Below are 17,461 nucleotides of genomic sequence, written 5' to 3' on the forward strand. Positions count from 1 at the left end.
GTTCGCCATCATGGTGCTAGCAGCATTCCCATCATTTAGAAACATAATACATCGAGGTATGGAAAAATTAACAAATTCTTCCAAAATTTCCAGTCTGGAGATTAGAAATTATTCAAAACCACTGATTATTTCTTGTAAACTCAGAAAAAAAATGGTGGAAAAAAATGTTTTTCTCAAAGAAGACTGACCCAAACTTGGAGATGAGTAGCTTTTTCTTTTTGATATGATTTTTACTGAGAAGCTTGCAAAGTGTTTAATTTTTTTGTCTCTTATCATCAGCACATATGAGACAATATTATTATTATTAGCATCATTGCTAACTTCAGCTTATTCTGAAATATTTTTCTCTTAGTTTATTCTTTATAATGTTCAGCTTTTTAATTAATATTTTAATGAAATTACCCTAGCATCTTTTTCCCCCCTTCCTGATGACTATGTTTTTACTATCTGTTTTTTAAACAATACTCTTGCCCATCTTTTAACTTTTCCTGACTTATTGCTCCAAGTTTATTAAAATTAACTTTTCAAATCCAAGCTAACACTGTAATTTTTCATGAATTTATGGGTCCCAAGATAATGTTGCAGGATCCAATCTGGGTTGGTCACCCAGGACCAGAGGTTTTGTCTTCCAAGCTTGTGGACTTGTGTTGGAGCCAATCTTCAGGGAACTTTTCTCTAGCAGAGTGTGTGCCATATTGTGTGTGGTATTTATAGAGCCTGCTGTATGTGGCTTTTTAGGTGTTGATTGGGTTGATGGCTGGCTTTTAAGTCATTAGTTGTGATTTGCTTGTGCTGTCCAGCCCTCTCCTTCTACATACTTGATAAACTGGTGGTAAATCAGCACTCTTTTTAATTGACAATGAGCCTGTTTCCCAGGCTTCAATCACTCCCCTGGCTGTTTTTGTGCCTGCTCATCCAACAATCTTAGTAGCTGCAAAATTGAATTTGTATCCTTGTTCATTGCCTTCACCTAAATTAACAAATACTGACTGGTATTTTAGTTACTGGCATCCAACTATAAAAAAATTTAATAAAAAGATCACAAAGGCCCAAATCAGATTTTTCCACTCCATTATCTTAAGATCTGAAAATTACAAGCATGCTGTCCAAAATAATTCCTTTCTCTACTAAATGAAAGTTCCTTTTCTTCCCACATTTACTTAAACAACGTGATAGCAGTAGATATGAAATACTATACATTTGCCTTGTGGCAGAGCCAGAATAAGTTAATTCTTGTTCTTCTGAGCAAGTTATCAAGGTGTATTAGCCAGAAAGCATAGTTAAAGTATGGAGGAATATAATCAAGACTTTGGGAATGGGAGTGGAAGGAACAAATAATTAAGAAGGCTAGATTCAGGAGAGAAGCCAGTTGGCATTGTCATGAATGGGTGTGCGAGTGAGATCTCTGCAGAGCATAGCTGGTTTCTGTCCATCCAGGGGGCTCCTTGGAGCCAAAGCTGCCCTGTAGGGGCAACAGGAGAGGAAGGGCTCTCTGTTGATCACAAATGGACAGTGGTCCTGAAAGAAGGCAGAGAAGAAGATGACCATTAATGGCCGAACCAAAGCAGTGACAATTGATTGGAGCAAGAGTTGAGAAAGCAGAAGAAAGCAGTGGATTGGACCTGGAGAAAGTTTTTTCCAACTTCCACCAAAATGAGTGAATTTCCCTATGCTGATTTAAGAAGAAAGGGGAACTCCAGAGAGAAGGAGGGAAGAGAACTTCTTCTTCCTTCTCCCCACCTTTGAAGCAGCGAGGAAAAATGCAGAACAGTTACAGATCCATAATAATAAGGAAGGAAGGAAGGGAGACTTGTTGTTAAATAAATAAATTAAATCAGAGAGACTGGACTGGACTGAACTTTATAAAAGAAGATTTGGGAAGAGGTAATTTTGGATAGAGACAATTTGCAATTATATTGAATCACCTTCCTGGACTTTGGTTTAAAATAAGGAAAGTAAAATGTCTTCCCCTCCTTGCATGGACCTATAAAGTACTATGAGAAGAAATGAAAGGAGAAAGGAGGACATCTACTGGTCAAAGAGGATATAAAATTAAAGGATTGTGGAAGTGACGAATAACCCCCCCTCCTTTTTTCCTTTCTCTCTTCCTGGATATTTTATCACTTATATCTTCAGCTGACCTGAGGTAGATTACAAATAACATGGATTAAAGGTTAAGTGCTGCATGTCTCCATCTCTTTGGAATACTGAGGTACTGGAGGTTGGCGATATAATAGGCCCTGTGGATTATAAATACTCTTGATGAACCCATAATACAGATAAAGCAGAATGTTAAGGACAAGTATAGCGGTCCATCTTGGATTACAATTTTCTGCTTCTTATCCTGGTCCTATCATCAGCATCAGCATCATCCTTATTATCTCTTCTAATTGCATATAAGACATTGTGGATTATAAAAAGAATGGACTAAAGGGAGGATTGAAGTGGGATTGTATCTAAAAGACGTTTACTTCTTTTTCTATACCTATAGGTCAAGCGAGATTTGGGGTGCTGGTGGGTTATATGCATATTAAATGGTGATTGGAGGTGTTCGACACTAAAAAAAAATCAGAGGTAAAATTGTTGACCATGACAAGCACTACAAATCTAACAAAGATAGGGATAGGGAGGAAACCTGCCTCCACACCATCATTGGCCACCTCAAGTCCATCCAACCAGGGGCAATAGAAGGCATGTTACAAATGGAGATATCAAATTCATTTAAAGAATTGCAGGCTATGCTCCAATTGATACAGGAGACCATGACAAAAAACCATGATGAAATCATCAGTGTTGTGGCGAGATGTACAGAAAGATATGGAGACTTGGAAAAAACTGCCGCTGTCTTTACTTGGAAGAATAGCAGCAGTTAAGATGAATATTTTGCCAAGATTTCTTTTTTTGTTCCAAATGATACCGGTGCTTAAAAGTGATAAACAACTGAAAGAATGGCAAAGTGGAGTGAATAAGTTTTTCTGGAACGAGAAAAAACCGAGAGTGAAACTGAAAATTATGCAAGACGTTCCAGAAAGGGGAGGTCTTAAACTTCCAAACCTACAGTTATATTATGAAGCAGCAGCTTTGACTCAAGCAAGCAATTGGTTTGGAAGGAAAAAGACTGGAATATTGAATATAGAAAGTTTTGATCTTGAATTTGGATGGCACGCTTACTTATTTTATGAAAACAAAGTGGATAAAGTATTTAAAAGCCATTTATTTAGAGACTCTTTGATGAGAGTTTGGAAGAAGCACCGATTCAAATGGGATTATAAAATACCGCTATGGCTGGATCTTGGTCATATTTTGTGGAATACAAATATAATGTCACTCGGGGGGGGTTTATATAAAGAGGTTCTTTTTACAGATGCGGGCAGATGGCAACTGAAGACATTAGAGACACTGTTGGCCGAAGGGATTAATTTAACTTGGTTACAGTATAACCAACTTCAATTGAGATGGAAAGAGGACCAAAAAATTGGTATTATGTTGCATGAGGAAGAACTGGTTAGACATATAAAAGAAAAAGGTCCAATGCATATTAAAAGACTTTATAATGTTTTGTTAGAAAGGGATTCAGAAACTGAACTGGTTAAAGATTGCATGATTAAGTGGGCACAAATTTTTGCAGAACCAGTGATGTTGGAAACATGGGAAAAATTTTGGGTCCAGAATGTTAAATTCACACAGTCGCAGAATTTGAGGGAAAATTTTTATAAAATGTTTTATAGATGGCATTTAGATCCTAAGGAATTGTCGTGTATGTACCCTAATGTTCAGCCAAAATGTTGGAGATGTGATTGTTTAGATGCTACATATTATCATGTTTGGTGGACCTGTAAGAAAGTTAAGGCTTTTTGGATAAAAATTTGGTGGGTCATGCAGAATGTTTTGAAGAAAAAAATTCAATTTTCTCCACAATTGTTTTTACTGGGTATAGTTAAGGGTTTTACATTGGATGAAACAAAGTTGATATTGTATATAATAACAGCAGCGAGATTATTGATAGGCAAAAACTGGAAAAATGAAGTTTTGCCCACTATTGAGGAATGGACTTTGAAGATGGCCAGCTTTGCAGAGATGGCGAAGATTTCAGCATATCTAAAAGATCGCTCACAAGAGACTTATGAATGGGAATGGAAAAAGTGGATAGATTATGTGCAGAATAAATATCAAACTAGGAAGTATCAAATAGCTTTTCACTAACAGTATTATATAGAGATAGAAATATTTGAATTTTGTGAAGATGAAAAATTATATGGGGGACAGAGGGGTTCAAGTTTTATATAAAGGGGATTTTGATGGGAGTATATTCTGTGGAAGTCTGGGGGGGAGGGGAGGGTTAGGGGGGTTTGGGAGGGTTAGGCTGGGGAGCCTGGGATGGGTTGGGGGGTGAAAATGGGGTGAAAATGTAATTGTAAAACTTTTGCAATAAAAAAAAAAACCATGATGAAATGAAGAAGGAAATAAAAGTGAGAAATGATACGGGAGAATTAAAAGAAAAGATACAAAAGATGGATGAAAAGTTTGAAAATTTCCAGCAATTGATTACAAAAAACAAACAGAAAATACAGGAAATAGAAGAGAGTATGGAGAAAGAAGAAAAAAGAGTACATGAAATAAACGATAGACTCACCCAAGCAAATAAAGAGTTAGAAACCACAGTAATATTGCTAGAGACAGATAAAGCAGCACATTATCTAAGATTCCAGAACATGGAAGAGGAGAAAGGGGAAGACCTACCGGATGTTATGGCAGAGTTACTAGCAAAGACATTAGGGACAGAGAAAGAAGAGATACTGATAGAAATTGACGAAACATATAGAATACATACGAACTGCGCAAGGAGACACAAATTATCAAAGGAGGTGCACATAAGATTCGTGAAAAAATCGATGAGGGACAATGTGCTCAACAGGACAAGAGATGAAACAATACAATATAAAGGGAAACAATTGGTAGTTCTGAAACAGGTCCCAAGAAGAGCTAGAGAATTGTGGAAGCAGTACTAATTTTTAACAGGAATGGTAATAAATCAAGGACTACCTGTACATATTTTGAGACAGAGATTGAGGATGAATAAAGGAGAGCACAGCCACCCTCAAATTATCAGCAGAATTCCCATAGGAATATTAGGAAATATTAGCCTGGGATTAACCAGCTTAATTTGTGCCTAAATGTATTAACTATTTAATTGCTGAACAGAATAATGAATGAATGGATGGATCAGGTGGATTTGAAATTTTAATTCCAAAATTTATCTCTGTAGTGTTCCTATATCAGTGGTGAGTTGCTACCGGTTCATCCTGGATCAGGCAAACCAGTAGCAGCAGTGGCGGGAGGTTCCGCCGACTCGCCCAGACGCTTCTGCGCAGAAGCGTCATGCGTGCTTGCGCACGAGCAAACCGGTAGCAAACTAAATTGAAACCCACTACTGTTCTGTATCCAAGATGCAAATATTGTAGAGTAAGTTTTCTATAAATTGTTAAAACTGATTTTGTTCTTTACAGCTTAAAGTGTAAGTTACTGTAGGATTTTACATTTTGATGTGCTGTTATTTAGTAATATGTCTATTTTTTATACTCCATTAGCCTCAAAGCAATTTTCAGAAGAAGTCTTAAGAGCCCACAATGATTACAGGAAGAAGCATGGCGTTCCTTCACTAAAACTCTGTAAAAAATTAAACAGAGAAGCACAGCAGTAAGTACAATTACATCTTCTTGATTGAATGATAGTATTATACTTGGGTTGCAAACTATCTTTTTGATACAAGTAGCCCTTGACTGTAATGGAGCCTGCGGCCCATTATGGCTGAAAGTGGTGACAAATGTTAAATGAGATAATACCACTTAATGACCTCCATTCCCTGCTCTGCCTAATGCCACTGTTAAATGAATGTTCAGGTTGTTAAGCAAGCACAGGGTACCTGATGGGTGGTGGAGGAGACTCTGGGAGGCCCACTACCCAGCGGAGGACAGACAAGCACCAAAAAGCTTTGCAAAGCCAAAAGCAGCCCAGAAGAGTGGAAGAGCTCAGCTAGATTAAGGCCCAGCACCGCATTCTAATGCCAGAGAGACTCCCAAATAAGCCTCCATGCTTGGTGGATGAAGCCACATTGGTGGGTGGGCCTCTATCCTGACTAGCTGCCTGTTGGCAGAATGGGACAATTCATCAGGGCCACAGGATCTTACCCATTTTACCCCAGATTTTCCAGCATGGCTGACCCACCAAGACACTTTGTCCACGGCTGGTCCTCAACCACTGATATACTGATGCTACAACTTCTCCACTGCTTCTCCAAGGCTGCCTAATCATAGCCAATGCATCACAACCCAAATCTTCACAGCCAATTCGCCCCATGGATAATTAAATGGACCTCTGGTGCTTCTCCCTTCTGGTGTGCTTTTGGCATGCACCAGATGGCAAGAAACACAGGGGGCTTTGGCAGCAGCAATGTTGGAAAGCAGTGGTGGGTATGGGGGTGCAGGGGGCCCTGCGGTATCACATTCATCAGCAGCCTTCGGATGGCAAGGGGAGGGGATAACAGAGAGGCTTTGCCAGCAGCCTTTGATAGCACAGGATGGGAGATGAAGAGAGTGGCTAAAATGTGCTATTCTTATTTCCCAGATCTGTTACCTACTTTTCCAGCGAGAGACATGCACCAAGAACCACATCCCTTCCATGAGTTTAAATTAAAAGTTAGTTTAATCACTTTTCATTCATTGGCTCAGCTGTGATGAACTTTGTGCTTGCTCATGGAACAGTGTGTGTGTCTCGTTGGAAAGATAGGTTTCAGATTGCTGCTGGCTAACTTTAAAATGATTTCCAACTTCCCTTTTTTTTCCTGACTTCCTTTTTGTTAAAAGTTCACCAGCTGTGACAATGTCAATCTATCAGATTCTGGTAGCCAAGCAACTGGGATAAACGCTGTGGAAATGCTCAGCGCTTCTTCCCAAGTTCTGTGGATCTCTATCATTGGCATTTTTGCTTTGTCTTTACATAATGATGTTTAATTTGGTATGCTACATTGTCTTGGGACGTTTTGATGGGTTATGGGCAATCCTTTGGCTGGGGGGCAAGTTGGAAAAAATTTGCTGAGATGGCAATCCAACACCTCAACCTTCACCCCCTCTTTTCAAAGCAGTTGTCAAGATCCCTGACCCCAGTGCAAAGAACTTCACAGTGTAAGGAAAAACAAGTGCAAGAAATTGTGGTTTTGGAAAATAAAAGGGGCAGTTTTTATATGGAGAGATGTATTGAGTCAGGGGGAAGAGGCATATGGCACAAGATGAGCAAGCATGCAAAACTAAATGTACCTTTACATAAAGACACAGCACAAGTGCCAAATGGTAGAGATCCACAAAACTTGATGAGTTTCCATGATCCTTTGATACTGCCCCCGTGGAAAATAAGAAAGGAAAAATGCTTTTGAGAAGTGGTAGGGGAGGGGAGAAACCCCCCCTCCCCGCCCTTTTGCTAAGTCAAGAGCAAATTAAAAGCATGTGTTGAAAGAAATAACCGTCTGGTTCAGTTCCAAGCTGGGAGAAAGGCACTGGAGGCAAAATGGAGGCTGGAAGCTGTTTGGAAAGATGATTTAATGATGAAGCGGAACCACATGGGTTTGTGATTCTGGGCAGCTGACCACATGGAGTTGAGAGTGAGGGGTTTTTATACCTTCTCTTGGGCTTTGCACTTGAATTTCCTGTTCCTATGCAAGAACATGTATTGTACTGTACGGGTCATGTAGGAGTCATAGCTGGCTCTATAGGTTGTCTGAGCTAAGTTTGGTTGAAGTTTGGAGGGTAATGCAATGTCATTAGGAGATTGTGCAATGTGAATTCATCTGCTAAATGGCAGTGGGTTAATCCTATTATGTCCTGAAGGGTCATGTCTTAATCCCACCATTCTAGAGCTGAAGGTCTTTTGTTTTGTAGATAGGCTGGCCCAATCTTTCTCAATGGGCACAAAATATCTGCTGGGGGGAGGGAGCTGGGACTCTGAGTTTCTGTCTCCCTTAAGATTTTTTATTTCTCTTTCAGAGGGAAATATTTTATCTTGCCTTTTTTAATATTTCTCAAAATATTTCATTCTTCTAGGAGGGGGGTGGCTTCTCACATGGCTGGGGGAAATCAGCCGGAAAACAGCCACAGCTCCAAAATGGGGTATGTTTGTGTGTGTGCATGCATGCTTTCTTGGCTGCCAGAATCCAATAGATTCACGTTGTCACAGCTGCTAAAGTTTGATGAAGAGGAAGCCAGGAAAAAAAAAAAGGAAGTTGGGAATCATTTTAAAGTAAGCCTGAAACTTACCTTTCCAGTGAGAGACACATGCCAACACACACACACTCTCCCATGGCCAACTGCAAAGTTCATCACAGCCGAACCAACGAATGAAACACAATTAAACATTAACATTTAATTTAAACTGACAGAAGGGGTGTGCATGTTCATGTGTATCTCTCGCTGGAAAAGTAGGTAATTGATCCGGAAATAAGAATAGTACACCCCTTATACCACCCTTGCTTTCCAGCACCACTGCTGTCAATGCAAAAGTGCACCAGAAGCTAGAAGTGCCAGGGGCGCATTTAATTGTCTGCGGGGTAATTGGCTGTGAAGATTTAGATAACATTGCATCAACCATGATTAGGCAGCCTCAGAGAAGCAGCAAAAAAGTTGTGTCGTCAGTATATCAGTGGTGGAGGAGCAGCCATGGACAAAGCGATATGGTGGGTCAGCTATGCTGGAAAATCCAGGGTGAAATGGGCAGGGTCATGTGACCATGAAGAATTGCCCCAGACCCGCCTGTCCGGATAGTGCAGCAGAAAATTTCCAAAGGTTTCCAAGCATTTTTCTGTCTGATTCTCTTTAGGACCCATGTTTTGTTGCAGCCATTTCCTGCACATTTGTGCCCTAGCTGCATTTTTTTTTTTTTGAGCTGAACTTTTTCTTCAGCTCTTCAACACAAACAAGCTGCAAAAAGATTTTCTTTTCTTTCTTCTGCTCTTCAACCTAGCAGTAAAATAAACAACTTACAGAGTAACTTTCCAGGCATGCAGTAAATCTAGCATTGAATTGGATTGAGGCTGGAGAACAGCATGTTTAGTTTTAGTATGGTAGCTAATTGAGGGGAAGGAAGAAAGATCAATAAGTCTGTCCCGCCCAACTTTTTTATTTTATTGTTTTCTTTATTGAAGAAATGTGAGTTTCTTCGGCAGGGAGGGGATTAAGCAAAGGAAAGATTTTGGGAAGCTCTTTCTGAAGCTGCCACCTTTGCATACGGCTGGCTTCCCCAAATCCTAGCAAGGGCCAGGAGAAATTTGCAGTCTCCCAGTGACCAGCTGATTGGGGCAGAAAGCTCCAAAAGCAGTTGCCATTTCCGTAAGAAATTGTTAAGAGTACTGAAAATGGTGCTGCTTCCAGGAGCCATGGGAAGCAGGCCCAAGCTTGGCAAAGTCTTGTCTGGGTGGGATAGAGGAAAAGAGATATCAGGGTTCTAATTTAGAGTGTCCCTGTGGTCAGTTAATGATCATAGACAGCCACCATAAATTTGAAACAGGATTGTATCTAACTTTTAGAAAGTCCGTGGTAACTTTGAATAGCTGTTTAGTGGCAGCCTGTATTTCAAGGACTACATGCAATGTGGATTTCAAGAATATACTTACTCAAACCAACATTTTATACTTTTTCATGTTTACAGAATATTTAGCTTAAAAGATAATATAATTTTTTACAAGAAAATTGGTGACATGCTATAATTTGGTATAGTAATTTGTATAAAAATGCATTTGTTTAGAATTAAACAATTCAATGCTACAATAATTTAAATTAGTAAGATATTTTTTCTTCAAGAGTAACAAATGTAGTGTATAATTTATATATTTCCTCCTCTATGTGGATAGACCTTCAAATCAGTCTTGACTCTTGACAGATGCCTCAATCCATGAATTTTTTTAGCAAAATTTTCAGAAGTGCTTGCCCTCTTCCTGCATTTTGTGCTTAAACCAGGATTTGAACTCACAGTCTTCTAATTTCTAGCCTGGTGCTTTTAACCAAACTGGCTCACGTATTATTATAATAAAACTATTATATACAATAATGATGTATTTTTCCCAAATCATCTCTGTATTTCTACATGATAACTTTTTTTAAAATGCAAACTTTGGATACTGTCTAATATTTGACTGAATCTAGGGAGGGCTCTTTCATGAGTGGGTACACCACTGCCTTTAAAAAAAGAAAATAAAAAATAATTCCTTTTCCCAAGTGTTGAACATTTTCCTGATCTGACCCTTCACAGGCACTACATTGTGTAGAAGCCAGTTGAAGTGTCCATCTAGCCCACATCTGAACACTGAAAAGAGGGCATGTAATTTCAAAAGAGCCTATCTCACTCATCTCATCACCATCAATACTCCTTGTTAGAACAGGACCGAGTGATTTGTTTGTGTTGCCCACCGCCTATTCTTGCAAAAGAGAGCTTGAAAAAGGCAAGAAGCAGAATTCATCTGTAATCTGACTGCATAATCCCAACATTGCCCGTTGAAGAATAAGTGACTGCTCCAGATATTAAAAAAGAAGCTCTGTTTATTATACACTGCTCAAAAAAATAAAGGGAACACAAGCAGAAGACATCTGAGATCTGAATGAATGAAATAGCCTTATTTAATACTTTGTTCGTTACATACAGTAGTTTTGTGTTCCCTTTAGTTGTTTGAGCAGTGTATAAACTTCTGTATGTAAAGAACAACGTATTTAATAAGGCTATTTCGTTCATTCAGATCTCAGATGTCTTCTGCTTGTGTTCCCTTTATTTTTTTGAGCAGTATATTAAGGCAGCAATGTCTCCTTTGTTATCTGAGGTAGGGAGGAAATTGCCAACCAGCAGCCCATTAAACTCTAATGGATTAAATCTGAATTGCAACTCAGCAGTGAGGATGAATACTACTACCAGGTAGACCCATTGTCTCATTCCACATCATGTATTATAGAAAAATAAATCTGCTTTTGAAGGAAGAGACACATACCACACATGCTACAGTATTTCTGCTTTTCTACAGCCTGATTGCTTGCCTTCTGCAAGTAATTCAGGTTCATGGTTCTTCTTCAGATACTGTGACAGATTGAAGAGACTTACTCTTTTGATTCATGTATGTGCTGCTTTACACTAGTCATAGATGGCATATTTGGGCCCTGATGTCAATTTAAAAAAATTAGGTTTCAGATTATCTTCAGTGCATTTCTCTGAAAGTTTTGATACATTCAAGAGTAGCTTTATATAAAATACAACACTAAATAGAGTAATTAAAACATGAATAACTGTTGGTAGAGCTCCCAAATTGAGGAATGGTCATAAAAGAGGAGCCCTGATGGCACAGAGGTTAGAATGCAGACAGACTCTGTTCACAGCTTGGAATTTGTTCTTGAGGGGGGCTCAAAGTTGACTCAGCCTTCCATCCTTCTGAGATTGGTAAAATGAGGACCCAGATTGTTGGGGGCAATTTGCTGACATTCTAAACTGTCCAGAGGCTAAGTGCAATTGCCAAAATATAGTTGTGTGAACCTGTTCCAAGCAACTTCTGCCACCAGAAAAACAAATAAATTTGTTGGCTCAAATAACACTAAACCTAACTTACATTAACAGCTATTGGCTTCTTCAGACTGGAGAATTAAATAGCAGTTACAACTATTGCAAATCCAGGAGCAGGAGCATTGAAATAAGTAGAGACCTATCTACTTCAAAGGGAATGATGTTTCTACCAACAGAAGACAACATTCATTGTCCAAATCAAATTGTGACAAGAATTAGATACAGCAAGGAGTACAAACTAGAACATGGTTGAAAAGTAGAAGACATTCTAGATGTAGGCTGCCACAGAAATTCAATACTGAAGAGGGGAAATGTTAAATGCAAGAAATTCAATCTTATTAAATACAAGAAGTACCATGCTAAAGCTGGACTCTGTAGGCCCAGTCAGAAAGTCATATTAAAAAGTGACCCACTTGTCCGTAAACCAGGATAGCAGAGGCTGCAGAGGCTAAAATAGGAAAGGTTAGCAGGAAAAGTGGGGATAGATGGCTTTTTCCCACCAGTGTAAAATTTCTTCTCAAATTAAATCATGTATACTTCTGACTAAATCCTTTAGGCTATGTGCTCTCTATATTTAGCAAATACTTGCTTATTGTATTAAACAAGGTATTCAGAAGCACTTGCTAGCACAAGAATCCTCAAACACAGTCCTGAATCTAGCAGTGGAAAATGTGGAGAAAATCTAGCATGGGCTTCATACGATCAATCAGGTAAAATAAATCTTTGTTCCTATATACGAAAAGCATGTATTAAACCTTTTAGTGTAAAAAAAAAATCTTGCTATATAGTGTAATCTGTAGCACATAGAAACAGAACCCCAATTAATAAAGGCATTTAAAATATCTACTCAACAACTTGTTAAATCTTTCATAGATATTGTACCCTATCTAGGGTTCTAAATATCATGCAATTTAAGTTTCTATGTGAATTGTTCCACATGCTCCAGAAGGAGCAGCTCTGTGCCAAGATTCATTTATGCACATTCCATTTACTCTGATGAAAGTTGATAGCTGAACCATAAGCAGACCAAATCAAGAAACATTTTGAGTTTTATGGACTAATGGAATGAACTGAAGTGTGTCATGTAAAAAAAATTCCCTTTTTAAAATTTTTGGAAAAGGGGAACTCTGCATTATGGAGAATAATCTGGGAAGTTTATTTTAAAGGGAGTTTTAACATTAATTTGTCTTGAATTTTGCTTGCAGCACTTTTTAAAATATGGAAAGTTTCCCTTAATTTTCATTTCTTTCCTACTCATGCGAACTCAAGGTACAGTAATTTGAATTTTCCCTAAACCTGGCCTATTGACATCTCTCCATTCCTTTCCTTATTCTGATATTTCATCCCACTCCTTTATTGAACAAATAAATCTTTCTGATTTGCTTGTATATACATCCATAAATTTGACTTATTTATATATCAATCTGCAGACTTTTTAAAACTATGATTAAATATATATCTCCAAAATTTAAATATATATTTCCAAATGTGTGCTTTAAAAAGTAACATGTGCAATATAAATATTAGAATATTTGGAAAAGGGAAGCATAGTAAATCACAGAATATATTAAAATGCCTTGGAGAAAACAGATGAAGTTATTTGCTACCAAAATTTGCAATACATCAAGCATTTGTATTCTTGGTTTTTTCATACATTCTCTGTGGCCACAAGTAAAGGGAATGAATTATTCTTGCATAGTTATCTTGTCTCTACATTATCTAATGCTGCTGTGCCTAAATCTGTTATTGCTGGATAGTTTTGGTAGATCAATGATACTAGGAAAATAGTTAAATGGTTAGATTAAGGTAGTGAGATACAGATCAAGTCCTCATTTGATTATGAAGCTCATAGGATAACTTGAGGCTAGACAATATTTCTACTTAGTTCTGCCTCACAGGACTGTTGTGATAAAATGCAGAGAATAGGAATAAGGCAACAAAGATTTGAAAGATGCTAATAACAGTGGCCCAATTATTGGAAAAAGTTATTGAGGTAAGTGAAACTAGAAAAGGAATATGCAGGGCATAGCACGTATGCCATCTCATATTGGTTTTCCATCTTTAGCCATGGAATTAAAGGTAACATACATAAGGATTTTCCCATTTTTAACAGCAATGTTATTGGCTGAGCTATAGGGATCTAGGAACTCATCATAGCTGGCTTGCTCCGGCCAGCATGCTCTAGCCAACTCGCTTCTGCCAACTCGTCTTCGCCAAGTCAACACAACATAATTTCACACTGTCAACTCACTGGGGAGACAACTCACCCCAGGCGGCTGTAGGAAAAACCAGGTAGATAGATGATTGAGAAGGTGGGCAGAGCGTGTGGGGTGTGGCAAGTGAGCAAGCAGGTGGGCAGAGCTTGTGAATGCGGCAGGAGGATGGACCATGCCACCAGCAAAAGAAGCAGCATAGAACTTGTCCCACCATGCAGCAGCAGCCACAGTAGCCCAATTGCTGGTGAACCAATGTTTGGTGCAAGTTGGCGTGTGTCACGACAGGGCAGCACCCGGAACACTCCTCACCCTGTCCAATGCATCTTATGTGACCATGGTGATGCCAGTGCACCTTATTCTCCTCGTGCAGCTGTTGCCCCTCTACTGCCTGCCTTGGTTGCCCCACCATCCTTGGCCTCTCCTGTCCGGAGCCCAGTGCGGAATGTAATTCCTGGGATTAAATTCAGGCAACTCAGCCAGCCATTGGACCTTTTAAAAAAAAAAGATAATATGTATATATCCCCAAAGGAAAAAAAAAATAACACTGACCTTCCTATGCCTCAGATTCATTTTCAGTAATCCCATGGCAGCCTGCACTGAGCACCAATTGGGTGGCGGGCGGCTACTTCTGCGTGGCAGGACACGCTCTGCACTTTCATCTCTTGCTGCTACTGCAGCTGGTGGTGTGGTCCAACCTCTCGCTGCACCCCACATGCTCTATCCACCCACTCTCTTGATATCAAGCAACAAGCAATGTTGTTGGCTTATATGTTCTGCTCACCACTTGCTCACCTGGCTCTCCCTCTGACTGCTCGGGCAATCCATCCTCTTGCCGCACCCCAGACACTCTGCCCACTCACTTGCTTGACCACTGCACTCCACGCATTCTGCCTACCCACTTGCTGCCCTGCCTGCCCACCTGGCTCTTCCTCCAGCTGATTGCAACGAGTTATCCCAGTGATGAGTTGACCATGTGGAATTGTCCTGCAGCAACTTGGTAATGGCAAGTTGGCAGTAGCGAGCTGGCCACAGTGAATTGTCCCATTCTAATATGGCAATGTGCACAAAACTGTCCCCGGTCTCATGCCCTTCTTAATATGATGGGATTCCTATATGTATGTCTTTAAATAGCCCCAATATACTGTAGGTTAGTACTTCAATATCAACATTCTTCTTTTATCTTGCACTTATATGCATGTTGATGTTAAATAAATGAAAGATTTTAGAAAATCATAGGCAAATATTTTAATAATTACAGATTATTTATACATAAACAAAAGCTATTTCATAGCTACCCAGGCCTTTAAAAATTCTTTCAATAGTATTATGTGCTTACAATTTCCTTTAACTTATTTTAATAATTTCTTAAGAAATCAAACTATCATGGCCAATGGTCAATATCCTAATCAAATTGGAATTAGTAAAAAGAATTTGAACTGTCAAGAAGAGAGGGAAGGGAAGGGAAGGGAAAGGAAAGGAAGGGAAGGGAAGGGAAGAGTTCACTTCATTCCAGTTCCATTGCACAGTTTTCTTTGTCTTGCAGGAAGTGAAGTAGCTGACAGATGGTATAGTGAAATCAAGAATTATAATTTCCAAAGCCCTGGTTTTTCCTCTGGGACCGGTAGGTATACTGGGCTCTGTTTTGTAACATGGCACGGAAAGAAACTCCCAAACTTGCAAGGAAAGACTGGAAAGTGGCAGAAGCAAATTGCGGACCATTGTCAGTTACAACCACATCAGGAATCCCATGGGTGGCGAACAGGCGTCGTAGCACCCACACAGTGGCCTCGGCAGTGGTGGTAGGCATGAGTTCCAGCTCTACCCACTTAGACAGAGCATCCACCACGATTAAGAAATGACGACCTCGGAAGGGGCCGGCAAAATCCAAATGCAGTCGAGACCAGGGCCCATGGGGAGCTTCCATTCCCTGGGTGGGGCGGATGGAGGGGCCGGACGGGAAAACTGACAAGGCTGGCACCCGGAAACCCATTCAGAAACATCATGGTCGAATGAAGGCCACCAAACATAGCTACGCCCTAACTCCTTCATACGTACAATGCCGGGGTGGCCCGCATGTAAACACCGGAGAACCCCAGGCTGGAGGCACGGGGGAACAACTACCCAATGTCCCCACAGTAAACACCCCAATTGAACAGAAAGCTCGTATTGGCGATTTTGAAAAGGGGTAAAGACAGAGGGGGTCTGCTCCAATGGTCACCCCCTACTAACCCAGCGGAGAACCTGAGACAGGATAGGGTCCCGGAGGGAATGGGCAGCAATGTCTGTGGCGGTCAGGGGCAAGGATGACTCTTCGACTAGGAGGACGGGCAGAGCCGGGGAGGGGTCGAGCACCGGGGAAGGTAAAGGTGAACGACTCAGGGCGTCAGCATGAGGGATAAATTTACCAGGCTGGTATACTAAGAAATAGTTATAGGCGGCCAGGAAGACAGACCACCGGGACATGCACAGGTGTTTGGCGGCCTCCATCCGGGACATGCACAACCACAGGTGTTTGGCGGCCTCCATCCAGCAACCCTAGCAGGGGCTTATGATGTTACTAGCTCAAAGGACCTGCTGTATAAATACTCACGAAACCTTTTAATTGAAGCCACAGCTGTGAGAGCCTCCCGGTCAAGCTGACTGTAGTTTCTTTCAGCGGGGGATTATGTCCTAGAGTAAAACGCTATAGGGGCTTCTAACCCGTTCGGAAAACGGTGACTCAACACTGCACCTATACCGAACGGTGACGCGTCAGCGGTCAGGGTAAGGGGCAAATCTGCACTATATTGGACTAGGACCGCAGATAACGACAATAGATCTTTAACCGCGCGAAAGGCACGGTCATGTACTTCCGTCCACACCCATGGGGCTGTCTTGGACAGCAAGCGATGGAGGGGTTCGGCCACTGTGGCCTTGTGGGGCAAAAACACATTATAAAAGTTTAAAAGCCCCAAGAACGACTGCAACTCAGCTCGGGAGGTGGGCACCGGTGCGTGCTTGTTAGCCGCTACCTTGGTGGGGATGGGACGGATTCCCTTACCATCTACCAAGTAGCCCAGGAATTCTATCTGGGGAACGCCAATTTTACATTTGTTTTTGTTCAATTTTAACCCCGATTTCCAGAAACGGAGGAGGACAGCCCTTACTCGCTCAATGAGCTCGCCCCGACAAGAAGCGGAGATGAGCACATCGTCGAAGTAAGGGACTACTCCTGGTAGGCCCTGCAATAACCGCTCCATTAGGTTCTGGAAAAGGCCCGGGGCAACATTGACACCAAACTGCAGGCGCCGACACTTAAAAGCTCCACGGTGGGTTACAATGGTTTGAGCTTCCGCCAAAGCATCATCCACCGGGAGCTGCTGGTATGCTTGGGCCAAATCTAATTTAGCGAATATAGACCCTGAGCCTAGGGAATGGAGTAGGTGTAGAACTACAGGAACAGGGTAAGGATTTGCCGTCAACGCCTTATTAAGGGTACATTTAAAATCACCACAAATCCTAATAGACCCATCAGGTTTGATGGGAATCACAATGGGGGTTTCCCATTTGGAGTGGTCCGTGGGTTCTAAAACCCCCTGGGATAAGAGTTTGTCGAGTTCAGCATCCACTTTCGGCCTGAGAGCAAAAGGAACTCGGCGTGCCTTCAGTCTAATCGGGGCAAC

At 40.7% G+C, this 17,461-nt stretch overlaps 1 protein-coding gene across 2 annotated transcripts in view; it reads left to right on the forward strand.

Annotated features, from left to right (window-relative positions):
* GLIPR2 (GLI pathogenesis related 2) overlaps positions 1 to 17,461 on the forward strand; it is a 76,905-nt gene that overhangs the window by 48,652 nt on the left and 10,792 nt on the right. For both annotated transcript variants that reach the window (XM_087894039.1, XM_034416377.3), the window contains 3 exons: positions 5,589 to 5,697; positions 12,190 to 12,293; positions 15,343 to 15,420. In XM_087894039.1, the coding sequence (XP_087750165.1) occupies positions 5,589 to 5,697; positions 12,190 to 12,293; positions 15,343 to 15,420 (291 nt within the window). The remainder of the gene's footprint in view (positions 1 to 5,588; positions 5,698 to 12,189; positions 12,294 to 15,342; positions 15,421 to 17,461) is intronic.

The sequence above is a fragment of the Pantherophis guttatus genome, chromosome 4 (assembly GCF_059756535.1).
Source record: "Pantherophis guttatus breed Tessera chromosome 4, ASM5975653v1, whole genome shotgun sequence".
Taxonomy (NCBI): domain Eukaryota; kingdom Metazoa; phylum Chordata; class Lepidosauria; order Squamata; family Colubridae; genus Pantherophis; species Pantherophis guttatus.